At 41.5% G+C, this 13315-nt stretch overlaps 1 protein-coding gene across 2 annotated transcripts in view; it reads left to right on the top strand.

The window, feature by feature from the left end:
• Positions 1-13315, top strand: part of LOC109961757 (discs large homolog 1-like protein) — a 79350-nt gene that overhangs the window by 1393 nt on the left and 64642 nt on the right. Inside the window, exons 2-4 of one of the 2 annotated variants that reach the window (XM_020602853.1) lie at positions 100-270; positions 2115-2964; positions 3627-3723. In XM_020602853.1, coding sequence (XP_020458509.1) covers positions 100-270; positions 2115-2964; positions 3627-3723 — 1118 coding nt within the window. Of the gene's footprint in view, positions 1-99; positions 271-2114; positions 2965-3626; positions 3724-9326; positions 9904-13315 lie in introns of those variants that run through there. The other variant, XM_020602858.1, reaches the window with a different exon arrangement.

Raw genomic sequence — 13315 nt, 5'->3', positions numbered from 1 at the left:
CAGATCTAAGATTGCTTGGATAATTTTGTCTTTCATTTTCTGTCATTAGTTATGGTGAAAAAGAAATGTTTAGTATGTACCTGTGTATGTTGTATTCAGATGCCCAGAGAGCCCTGGAGCTTCTCCAGCAGTACCGGGCCAAACTAGACCAGAGACAGCAGAACCAGAACCAGACCAAACAGGGCCCTGTGGAGGAAGATCGGCACCTGCAGCAGTCACTGGACAGAGTTATCAATGTCTTCCAAAGTCAGCTCTTTTGCGCTCTGCTCGGTAAGAACAAGTAATATGTCATGTGAAATGAGTGACTGCATAAATATTCACCCCCTTCAAGTCACTGCTTAGTAGATGCACCTTTGGCTGCACTCACAGCACTGAGTCTGTGTGGATAGATCTCAGTCAGGCTTGCACATCTGGACACTGCAGTTTTACTCCATCCTTTTTTGCAAAACTGCTCAAGCTCTGCCACGTTGCGCAGGGATTGGGTGTGAACAGCCTTTTTCAAGTCCAGCCACAAACTCTCTATTGGATTGAGATCTGGGCTTTGGCTCGGCCGCTCCAAACACTTATTTCACATTACATATTTTTATTTAATTGACATTACTTTGTAGAAACCTGTTTTCACTTTGACATTAAAGAGTTTTTTTTTTTTTGTAATTTTCTTTGGTCAAAAAAGCCAAATTATATTGACCATGATTGATTTATAAAATAAAAGGGTAAAACATCCAATGGGGTGAATACTTTTTATAGGCACTGTAGTTCTGTTTGCAGTTAACTGTCACTTGCTGGAAGCAAAACTCAGGACAGATGTGTGTGGTTATTTGCATGATGATAAACTGGTTCCAGGTCCCACCTGTTTTGCGTCACACCCACAGCTCTAGCTGTTACAGTAGCACACCTTTCTCTGTTTTGTGTGTAATTAAGTGTGCACATGTGTGTGTGCTTTTCACTCAACATGAGTCTAACTTCCTGTTTTGAACATAACTTTGACCTTTAACCAGGCAGTCTCTTGTGTTAAAAGTGTATATTGAAACAGTGTTATCTTTCCTTGGTAAATATTTCTTCTTAGTGATCCTTGACTTCCTTTATGTTGACTTCATCTGCAGGGCTTTTTAACACGTTTGAATATACTCCATGTATATCTCTTCTTTGCTTTTTACACCCCTCCCCCCAACTGTATTCCCAGTCCTCTTCCCACTTACAATACCTCTTTGTTTTTCCTTTTTTATTATTTCTGTTATGACCGCCAAACATATTTGAGTCAAGCAGTTTGAACTTAGGACCATGCGTATGACTTAGAGTACAAGTTCTGTATGCAGAGAGGAGGGCGTGAAACAGTCACTCAGATATGTTCTGTCATGTCCTCATTATAAAAGGGAAATAACAGTGGAATAAAAATGAGCTTGCAGGAAACCCTGGAGCTCCTGTTCTGTGTAACTGTGGTAGCAGTGTCTCTGTGATACCACTAGAGCTCACCAGTGTATTTGCTGTGTTCTCTGTACTTTATGAAATAAAGCGGCCTGCAGTTGCTATGACATGCTTCATTTGGTTTTCATCTGAATCAAAGAAGTGTTAAACAGTAGTTATTAAGGACTTATCTTATATTCAGAAAACCTATATGGGGCTGAAGTTAATAATTCATTATTGTTATTGATTATGGATCTGCAGTTTAATTGTTTTTTTATTAATTGGTCAATAGGTTTATTTTTCAGTCCATAAATAAAATGGTTTTTTTTGTAGGATCCAACTGTAAATAATTTTCAAACTCAAGTCACAATATTATAAAACAAAAAGGCCACACAGCCATCACATTGTAGAAGTTGGAACAGAGTGGATTTTGACTGACCTAAAAGATCATGTGATTGTCAAAATAGCTGTAGATTAATTCCGTGCTTATTGAATATTAGGTTCAGCTCTGAAGCTCTGTATCTTGGAGAGTTCTTGGAGAGCACCGATACCAATCAATTAATTTCTTTTCATTATTAGCTTTATAAATAGTTTTAATACAGTCATGCATTCAATATTTAATGCATTCTGTAAGCCATAGCTTTATTTACTAATTCAATAAACCCTTCAGTCATTCATCATGACTCTAACCTCACCTTTTCTACTTCCAGATATTCAGGAGTGCTACGAGTTTACTATTCTTGCAGACAGCACATATTCTGTGGACCAGAAAGAGGGTGTCGGGAACCTGTCTGCCTCCTGTAACCTGCCAGCAGAGCTCTCAACACAGCCACAGGCCTCCTCTGCTCCCCTGAGTCCACAAACATCTGGAGTACCATCTAAGCCAAAACCCCTGACCCCCAAACCCAGGTCATTCAAGTCTCTTGCCCCTCCAGTCCCATCTGGAATACCCACGATACAGCCATCTTCCCCTGCAGCACAGTCCAATACACCTCAGTCACAGTCAATGAAGCTCAAGTACCGTGCCCCTCTTCCTCCTGTTCAGTCAGAAGCTTCGAAGCCTTCAGCAGCAGAGAACTTTAAGCCCTCTTCTCCCATTACTGCCACATCACCTGGAGCGAACTGTGTAGAAACCCCCACCGGCTCCATAAAAACACCTACTGGGGTGTCACTGAATGGAACAAAGGCAAACCTTGGTGCCACCAACTTTGATGTTTCTTCAGAAAGCTCTACCACCTACGTCAATCCACAAAGCCTTCCCTCCTCACCCGACCTTGGCCCTGTGACCGTCTCAGCCCTTGTTTCCAGCACCATTCAAGGGCTTGTATCACCTACTACTCCAGACAAACTCACCCCCAGCAGCACCAGCCCAAGCACCAGCCCAGGTCCCAGCAGAGTCACCTCTCCGGCTCTTACGACCAGCACAAACCAAGCATTAAGCAAAGTCACTCCCAGTAAGAGTCCAACTAGCCCCAACCAGGGAAAATTTACCTTCAGCCTCCGCAGCCCCATAAGTCCATCAGATCCATCAGGGCCTTGGACCAAAGGACCTCATCTGAGGTAAGTCACATTAGCAAACCAGATTTTACAACCGTTCACTGACATTTTAACAGACTTAATTAACTCTGTCAGATTCAGTGCAAAACACTAGAAAAATGTGCACTTAACAGAAGCGGAATAAGGAAAAACGTATGACTTCAGTGACTGTTTGATCAACCAGTGCTACAGAATGAGCTATGAGAGCTTTTTCATCAATGTGCAGTTCATGTTATTCTAGGTGGTCCTTCTCTGGTCAGCTGCTGTACTGTAGCCATGCTGGTCAGGCTAACAAACTCATTTATTTTATTTAGCTCCACAAAACAGAAAAATCAAAGCCCATTTCAAGAAGGATTTACACTGTCCCTGGTGTTTAATGCAGCAAAACGGATATGGGTTAAATTACACCTCTTTCAGTTTCTGTTCAGTCAGAGGTAGAAATGCATAAAATGTTCTTTTATTATATACAAAAATGTCTCAGATTTTTATTTTAATGTCACTTTTAACTGCTTTAGTGTGTGTGACAAAATACGGTATATGTATGTCACCATGGTTAAGTGACACACATAATACAGCACTGCATTTTGGTTGCTATTGGGAACTCAGGTGTAGGTAGTACAGAAAAATAACTGCCAGTTTTCAGAGTTCATCTCAAGGCACCCTCTCTCCCTGAACTCTGTTCGTAGTCCAACCAGCCCTGGGCCAGTAAAAGTCGCCTCCCCTAGCCCCAGGCATGGTCCAGCCAGCCCAAGGCCAGCTACAAGTCCACTGACCCCCAACAAGGTAAGACATCTCTGGTTGTTCTGGTTTATCTTTACAGCCCTAATTGTAATGTTTCATATTCAGCATCATTTTTGATGTCATCCATCTTGAAAAAGCTCAGCATCATGAGTGAGTGCAGTCCCATGTGTGTGAAGCTTCAGGGTGCATGTGAAGCTCTAACTAAACCCGTACCCACAGTCAAAGTTGAAATCAGAGCATCCATTGCTATACCACTGTTACTGTTTACTTGGCAGAGAGTGACCTGATAAAACAGCAGAGTGTTGTGTGTGTAGTATATAAACCTTTGTGTGCACATGTCTCTCTATGTTTTTGTTTGTTTTTGTGTGTGTGCTGAGTGTATTCTGCCTGTGTGGATACATATTCTGAGCCATAAATTCTGTGGTAAAAATGTGGCTACCTGCTGCCATAAAAAAAAGACAGCAGCTGGAAAACGAGAGTGGGTGGAGGTGCAAAGGACAGCTGCCATGTTTCCCAGTTGGCCTCTGTTTTAGTGGAGAAGTTCTCTCCTGCTGCCCTGAAGAAGGGACAGGTGGAGAGGACACGAGACAGAGAGGAGAGAGAGACTGAGGGATGAAAGGAGACGATGAGAAGCAGGAGGCAGAGAAGGACAGACGGCAGCTGAGTGGTGGAATGGGGAAGTTGCAGCTGGAAGATGGTTTGTTGAAAGTTTGCCAGTCGGACTGGTGAGGATGGACTGCATCTGTATCCTCACTGCCAAGGTGAGACATGCGGAAGAAAGCAGATTAAAGCAGAGCAGAGGAGATTGGTAGAACAGGGTGTGACAATGTGCACGTACAGCTACGGATCAGATTTTCTAATTAAATTAGTTTTGTGGTCAGTGATGGCAGTCATTCATTTATTACAGTAAGCCCTGTGTTTGCTGAAACTGTATGTGAATTGTGTGCTAAGTGTTGACCATGCCTGAGGATCAGACATATTTATCATTATAAACTGTCATCAAGAAAGCATGATTTTGGTGGAAAAGTGAGCAGAGACCTGTAGCCCTTTGGGGGGATTCTACTTTACACATCTAAATGAATTGTTTCACAAGGCTTAGTAAATGATGGGAAGCTAAATGCACTTGCTCACAGTTAGCCTTATCAAAGTCGGAACAGGCTGTTCATTGTGCAGATGGCTTGCTTTAATTTGTGAATGAACATGCTACAAGGTGATAGCTTCGAGGAACAGGCTGTGCTCTCGCGAAGCAGCTCTGATGGGAATACCAAGCTGTTGCTCAGCTGTTGGACAGACAACATGCGACACCCACAGAGACAGGAAAATGGGATGATGGGACGCACACTTCAAAAAATGAGCCATCTGACTTGTTGACTGGCATTGTAGGTATGCACAGGTTGACTGAATGACTGGTCACAAGGCAGTAGAGACAACTTGGCAAAAGGTCTTGGCAGGCAAAATGAAACACATACATTATGTGCATGTTCAGAAATGCCACTTTAAAACACCAGAACCAGAGCTCTTCTTGTTGTTGTCAGGAGGTCACTACCACGTTTTCTAGTGCACATGTGTGGGATATGTAGAGTTAGAGTGTATGCATGTTCAGAAATGCCACTTTAAAACACCAGAACCAGAGCTCTTCTTGTTGTTGTCAGTAGGTCACTACCATGTTTTCTAGTTTACATGTATGGGATATGTAGAGTTAAAGTGTGATCAAGGCTTGATAAAGACATGACATGTGATAAGTGCTCGAATGGGGATAACAGAAAGTCTCCCCTCTGAGGCATTTCTGGTGTTGCACCCATTTGTACACATGGAAGGAGGCGAAAAAAGAGAGCTACAGAGAAAAGGTTTCATCCTTGAGGTTATTTGCAATTAACAGAATGAAAAACATTGACTGTGTGGTTAAATCCTAGTTTAGTCTTGTTCTTTGGATGTGTCTAAATCTTTGGCACTTTGGGTCTTGATTCAAACTTGAAGCTGTTTTCGACTCACTTTTGGTTTGTGGACCTGTGATCGATTAGGCGTTTGAACCATAGTGGCCCCATGAAGGATAAACACATTGGCTACTAGGTCCCCCTGCTGCCTTACTATAATATACTACTTTGCAGCCAGTTCATGAGCTTGCTTATGAGGAATTACAGCAGATGAAACTACAATATATGTGATTACATTTTGCTACGGCTGATACAATGCTTGTTGCAACAAGTCTTTTCCATGTGATGGCGCAAACATGAGCAATCTGTGGAAACATCTTGCATCGTCCACTGAATACAGGCAGAGAAATGTACAGTTTTCGTATACCAGATTATAAAGCAAAATGCTTAAAAATCCTTTCACATCTTGTCATATCATTATTTTTTGCACCAAATTATGAAGCATAGTATCAGTAAGGAGTATTCTAACGATACCCGTCCCTAATTACTGCTGTGTTATACAGTATTTCTGTACATACGTATTCTATGTTATGACAGCTTCTATAGACCTGATGAAGTTAATGAGATCCTAAATCCCTGCATGCCCCAAGTTCACAAGAGACATGACTTAGATAAAAAGAATATTTACAGAACATTGTTTAGGTGCTGCTGTGTCTGAGTTTTACCACACGGTGGCGCCGTTTGTCAGTTAATATTTGATGCTGCATGGTTTCAGCAGTGTACCTACCAAAAGTGGTCCAAAAGGGCAACCGGTGAACCGGTAACTGTCACGGCTGTCCAGGGCTTAAAAATCTGGTCTGATCTCACAAAAGAGCTGCTGTAGAACTAATTGCTGAAAAACCTGGCTATGATAGACAGGTGTCAGAACATGCAGTGTTGATAATCGTGTTTTCTTTTACATCATGTGAATGGCTGGTTGCATGTGCATCATTCGGCTGGGGAAATGATGGCACCAGCAAGCACTGTGAGAAGAAGGCAAGCCGGTGGAGGCAGTGTGATGCTTTTTATTTCTGTGCTGGATGACCTACTAATGTTAACATGGGCTGTAGTGTTTGCCTGCTTGGCTCATAAAGTAGTATCCTCACTCTCTTTGTTTTTGTCCCTTGTTCAATCCTCTTTCTAATGTTTCATTCTTCCCTGACCTTCTGACCTGATATTCTTCCCTGACCTGATATTCTTCTTTGTTTCATCTTTCACTGATTTTGTGTGTGATGTTTGTAATGTGATGTCACATGGCATCCTTACACTCACACTGTGTTTTATGAACCATATGAGCCAGAATGCCTGTGGGTATACCAGATGTTTGAATCTGTGCTTGTATGTATAGTATGTTTGTGCGTGCATGTGCATGGACATCAGCAGGATCTGTTCCTCGTAAAACAAAGAGGGACTCATCTAGCTGGTCTAAAGACAACAAGATGTTTAGAAGAGTGACACTTGGCCCAAAACCAACTCCTTAGTTTGTTCTGGAGGAATCCAATTCAAGGTTCTCTTAAAAAAAATCAGAAAGCTTAATGTCCAGAACATTTTCATAATAATATGTCCCTTCTGTTGTCAGGTATCACATGAATATGTATCCAGTTTTTGAGGGGTCTTACATTTACACTTTTATACACGTTTAGTAAAAGTTTACAGCCCCGCAGTAAATGTTTGTTGCGAGTAGTTGGCCTGTTTAAAGAGTGATCTCAGGTATGTGCACCGCAAAACAAATGTCACCAGGAAATAAGTAATCTCCAAACACAAAAGAGGATGGATTACTGGGATAAAATTTGCCAAAATTAGGTTGGCACAGATGCATATTCTGCTTCAAATAGGATGTTGGAGATGAAGTTCCTGCTGCGCTCAGAATAACCTTTCATATCATTGCATTATTTATATGACTACTACCTGCCTCAACCTCTGGACTTAATTGACTGCTCCAGGCTTGAACCTGTGCAGCTTTTATCTTTGCACAGCTGGGAAACCTAAAAATAATTTCATATGACTGGTTACCAAGTAACGTGAGATATAATCTTGGGTTGTGGATTAATTACTTTCATCACCAGTAAACTTATTGTTCTTTTGTTAGCATCAGTTTCTCTCTCTTTGTCTAACCCACCTTTCTATCTACTATGTCTCCCTGTCTATTCCTTGTGGCTCACCTCAGCCTGTTTGCTTGTTTCCCTTGCTTTACTCTCTACTTTCTCACACATTGATTCCCTCTCTCCACTGTCTTTTCTCTCATGCTGCGTTGTTTGTTTTCGAGTCAAGGTGAGAAGATGGAGAACCACAGAGAGGCTACTGTGTGTGTGTGTTTGGGAGTGTATGTGTGTGATGGTCCAGATGGCCCAGCCGTCAGCATCAAGAGCCTCGGTTGAAGAGTGCACTTTCAATTGTTTGACTCCCTCTGCCCTTTATCTCCTGTAAACCCTCTCCTCTGCTCGCCATCAAATGCAGGAAAATAATCGCAACATACTGTAACTCTACAAACTACGTCAGTTTTGTGCAAGCAAGTTTTCCTGTTAATAACGAGATACAGAGATGATATAACCTACACCTAAGGCCATGTCCGGCCTCATTAAAAAAAACAAAAAAACACACAGCCCTCTTATTCATTTTAATTAGACGCATCAGGTGACACAGCAGGGTGCCACTGCAGAGGGCTTCAGCTAAAAAATGCAGGGCTGTCCAGCAAAAAGCTGAATTAGGCTCAAGTTTTGTGCAAGGCAACATCATTTGATAAGGTTCTGCAATGACCAGAAACATATACACATTTCCAATCAATTACTTTGTAACTTTGATAATGTACTGCATATGCACTGTTTACCTTGCGGCAGCAAAGGATTAAGTGATTTCCCCCACAGTAACTGTAAAATCCTCTTTATTGTAAACCGCTGTGAAGTGTTTTAGTGTCAGATAAGCCTTCAAACTCATGAATCTGTTACTCAAACCAGACTTTCTGGATAGTGTTTGATGTCTCACTTTTACCTGAAGCAACAGAGTTCTTAGCAATATGGCAAACCTGTGACATCTCACTTTGAGTGAACTAGACACTCTACTTTATGTTAGAGCAAGATACAAGCATTTATATGGTATGTTAAAGTTCTTACTGGTTTCTTCGGAATGTGGAGCGGGTTTTACTAAGTATTTCTCTGATCACGCTGTCAGTGTTCCAAGTCCCATCACCTGTGGTTTAAGATGGCTCTGCCAAGGTTGTCATTCTGCTGCCTGCGTAGCACTAGTGCTGTGTTCAAATGTCAGCTGAACAAATCACCCTAGTAATTTGCATGTGAGTGTAGTTGGGAGATCATGGTTTGTGACTCCGGGCAATATAACGACATTGTCTCTGCGTCATTCATTCAATCTCTGTCATTGTACGCTCTCCCTCCACCACTGCTACAACTGGTCAGTTTGTTCTTCACTAACCCATATAACACTGTACCATCAAACTCTTCCTTCTTGATTTTTGTGTGTTTGTACTGGTGTACAGTATTTACAAGGCAGTGCATCCCTGTAGCAGGTAGAAAGAAAGGTGAAAAGTGAGAGACAGGGGACACTAGAGAGACACTTTTTTTTTTTTAAATCCTCCTTCCACCTCAGGTTTGTTCTTTCTGTCTCTCATTGATCTTGCTGTTGAGAGGCGGGCCAAGAGAGGCAGTGGAGCGAACCGAGGGGGAATGAACAAGCCAGAGAGAGAGAGGAGGAGAGAGGGAAAGCAGGAGAGATAGAGGGAAGGGGAGCCAAAGAACAAGAGAGGCAAACGTTCACCCAGAGAGGAGACAGAGGACTGGGACTGCTTCTGCAGAGGACAACACACACCACATCCATACTGACACACACATGCATTCATGCACACTTACAGACAGACTGACCCGCACATGCTGACAACAACACACTGAACACACGTGCTAACTCATTCTGACATACATTCATTGAAGCACAGGCAGACAGTGACCATGTCGGTTCCCGCGTCCTGACCAGCTATGAGGATTACGCTGATGATGAAGATGAGAGCAATGAAGAGTGTGAGGGAGAGGACGCTGGCCTCCCACAGCTGAGGACTGTAGTCAGACGGTGGGGGTGGGGGGAGGGGGTTGCCGGCGTGAGTTTTTGTGGGTACAAGATGGAGCGCGGTTGATAGAACACATGCATGTGCATGTGTGAGTGGATGTGTGTTAGTGCAAAATGTGTGTATGAAGGTTAGGATGCCGCCCCACCACGGGATCAGCTAGCTAACGTTAGCCACATGTTGTGCCACTGCAAAGTAGCATGCACCAACAACACCATATCGCTGATGTTTGGATGCAAGGTAGGTAGAGAACTTTGTGTGTGTGTGTGTGTGTGTGTGTGTGTGTGTGTGTGTGTGTGTGTGTGTGTGTGAGACAGAGAGAGAGGGATGTGGGGGGTTGAGACAGACACTGACTAGGGCAAAATGTTTTGAGCAAAATATGGAAAGGGGTGGGGGGTTATGTGTGTGTTTAGTAAGTTGTTTTCACATATCTATGTCCAGAGAATCAGGTCCAGACATTTTCCACAGTTGACCTTTCACACATGTAGCACACAACAGGAGACACTGTACGTGTCATATGTGTTGTCACCTACTGGAAATACGATGGAGTGCCTGCGTAGAGCACGCTGGTTCCTGAATCTTGGCATGTTTCCAGTTAAACATGTTTGTTAGCATCTTCTTTGTAAATTAAACTTCATCTTCACCAATGTTTGTATTCTTCCAGTTTCACCCGACTCACATGATAGAACTTCATCAGCATGCACTCTAGATCGCTGTGAGTACTCCGGACTATAAACTGCTCCATAAACACATGGGCTCACTCGGACATGCCATGGACTGTGTACTAGGGACCTGGCAGGGTAAAGTCCACTTCATGATTAGGCCAACTAACTCGGTCATCTACGGCTCCTCAGGGTAATGTCTAGATAATTTCAGGGTTGCAATGGATGTCTGAAAAGAGCTTTCGAAATTACAACCTCTACAGCCCCTTTATCACAAACATCTTCATTTTAAGCCTTGTTGCTGCCACTATTTTATCTAATGCTAGTTTGATTTCAACATTGAAAGTTTTTTGTAAATTATGCTACATAATCAGTTTCTAAATTGAGAGTGAATATAACTGAAACAGATAGCAATGTCTGTACAATATAAGTACTGTACTGAATTCAGATTGACATCCTGGTAAATTTACATTTTTAAACCTGGATTATTTAATTTGTTTGGTCACTTTGGCGCTGATGCAACAAGCTCTACAACTTTTATTCTTTGTTAATATAAAGATATTTATTAAAGTAGCTTTAGATTAATTATTAAAAACAAAGAAGACCTCAGTGGAAACACCTGATAGGTTCACACAGCTGAAGTGGCCTAGGGCTGGGTCTAGTGCTCATGATACTGAACCTGAGCTTCAATACCAGCAACAGTACGATAACATTTTTTCAATACAATTCTTTGAGAAAATTCTGACAACCTTTTTATATACTCCGCTTTATCTAAATTCTAGTTGCTGTTTAAGTGCCATAGTATTGTCTAAATTTGGCAATATCAATACATCTTACCAGGCATTTGATGAAGGTTTTTGGTACCTACCTATATGAAAAGTATTGATATTTGATTGCCATTTATTTTTATTTAGGTTAGCTATGTAGCACAGCAGATGGCGGCACGGTACAGTAACACTGCAGCAAAGAAGATCCTAGACTGGCTGCTAGTTTGGGATTTTGTGTGTGCAGTTTATGTTCTTCCTGTGTTTGGGCTGATGCTCCACTTATCCTTCTGCAAATGACATGAACTTGAACTGGAAGCTGCGTCACATGTACAGTTGGGTCTGTGTTGTTTCCTGTTTCTCCCACTATAATTTTGTTTGGTTAAAAGTTAGATTCCTCCACACCCTTACCATGTCCTCTGTCTCTCCCCAGTAAATCCATATTTTGGCAAGTGAAACACTCTTTTATTAAATGAATACCACCAGGTCCCTTGTGAATATGGAATCACTACATAATATCAGCCCAATGCTAAGTGAATGAGCTAAGGCTAAAATGGGCAGTCATCATTTTGCAAAGTACTTTAAAGCTACTCAGTGGAAAACCAACACATAAAATATTAGTTCCACCCAAGTGCTTAAGGAACTGCATTTTTGATTAGCTATTAAACACACAGTCAACCCAAAAATGGCTTGATCAATTCTATAAACTTGTCCAAATAGAACAGTGAAAACTGAACATAAATTCGACAAGGAGAGTGAGCAACGAAGACAACAAATAAGGCAACACTTACAGCTTTATTCAACATGATACTTTTTAATCTTAGCTTTATATAACTGTAGAAAACTTGAGACAAAGAGGATAGTTTATTGCACAGTACCTCACTGAACTCTGAGGACCTCTCCATGGCCTTTCAGTATTGGGTTGTGGTTCCTGTATAATGGAGTGTTTGTATTGTTTTATGCACAACCAGCCACCCTGATTTGGAAAACAGGTTAGCCAGGTTAGGTAGCCCTTTATAACAGGGTTTTCTTTTATATTAGGAATTATTGTAATATTTTTTGCTGTGTGGTAAACTCTAGTTATGAAAGTATAGTAAAAGGCAGCAGTGATACAGTAAAAAGCAGTAATTTCCAAAAAAAAGACTTAATGCATTAGAGGAAGTTCATCAGAAATGCTGATTTTAAGTACATGAAGATGGACAGCACTTTACCTAGCCACTTCTGAGGCTGGTTAAGGAAGATAAATCAAACACATCTTAACTAGGTCAGACATTTCAACACATTCAAAACAGATGAATCTGTTCCTCTATTTCTGCTCAGGTCTATGTATCTTTATTGGAGACACTTTACTGAGTGACGCCAGGGTGAAGTCTGTTAAGGACAATCTGCAGTGCCTTCAACAGAAACATTTAAATGGCTTTAGTTTAGCAGCTGGTGTCGTCACTTTTTCAGCTGTTATTTTTTTAAAATACATCAAATTCATTTCATTTTTTGTGAAAGTTTTAGAAGTCTGAAGGACATTTCCAGCTTTTTGTTGATCTTAGATTTATGTTGACACTGATAAAGTTTTAAATACTTTGAATTTTAGCTTTCAGAAAACCGCAAGCACCTTGCATGTTCAGAGAGGATGGTGTGATTGAACAACAGGCACTGCATATTTACTGTTAGGTTCTTGTGGAGTGGAGACGTGTATGGAGGAAAAACAAGAGTTTCAAATAACATATTGAATTTCAAAAGTGTAAATTATTCTTTTGGTGGGAAAGACAGTGTGCACTTGGTGTACACACTACAGCAACTGCAAAAAACATCTCATTTAACTAAAGTGACCATCAATTTAGTGTTTTCCTAATTTCATATTATTGAATCATTTCTATTTGTTACTGACACTTCGTTATTGGATCTGGTCATCAGTTCATATCTGATGTTCTTGCTTTGGAAATAAATACTTTTTGTGCTTCATGCCAGTAAAGCATGAGAGAGAAAAGATGTAGGCATGTGCTAGAGGTCCCTTCCGGCAGAGGATCCCCTGCTCTTTCATATCTCACCAAGCGTGACTATACTCTGACACGTGCACACACACACACAGTTATAAACTAACACATAGACGTGCACTAGGATGCCGAATCTACTCCCAGTCCGGTCACATTCCTCTGGCTACACAAGACTGGCTGACACACTAATACATGACAGCCACTGTGCGCACATGCATATTTCTCTGGGGGGATG

Source organism: Monopterus albus, unplaced genomic scaffold (assembly GCF_001952655.1).
Source record: "Monopterus albus unplaced genomic scaffold, M_albus_1.0 scaffold58.1, whole genome shotgun sequence".
NCBI classification, from domain to species: domain Eukaryota; kingdom Metazoa; phylum Chordata; class Actinopteri; order Synbranchiformes; family Synbranchidae; genus Monopterus; species Monopterus albus.
The sequence above is the reverse complement of the archived record's forward strand: the minus strand, read 5'-3'. Positions and strand labels throughout refer to the sequence as shown.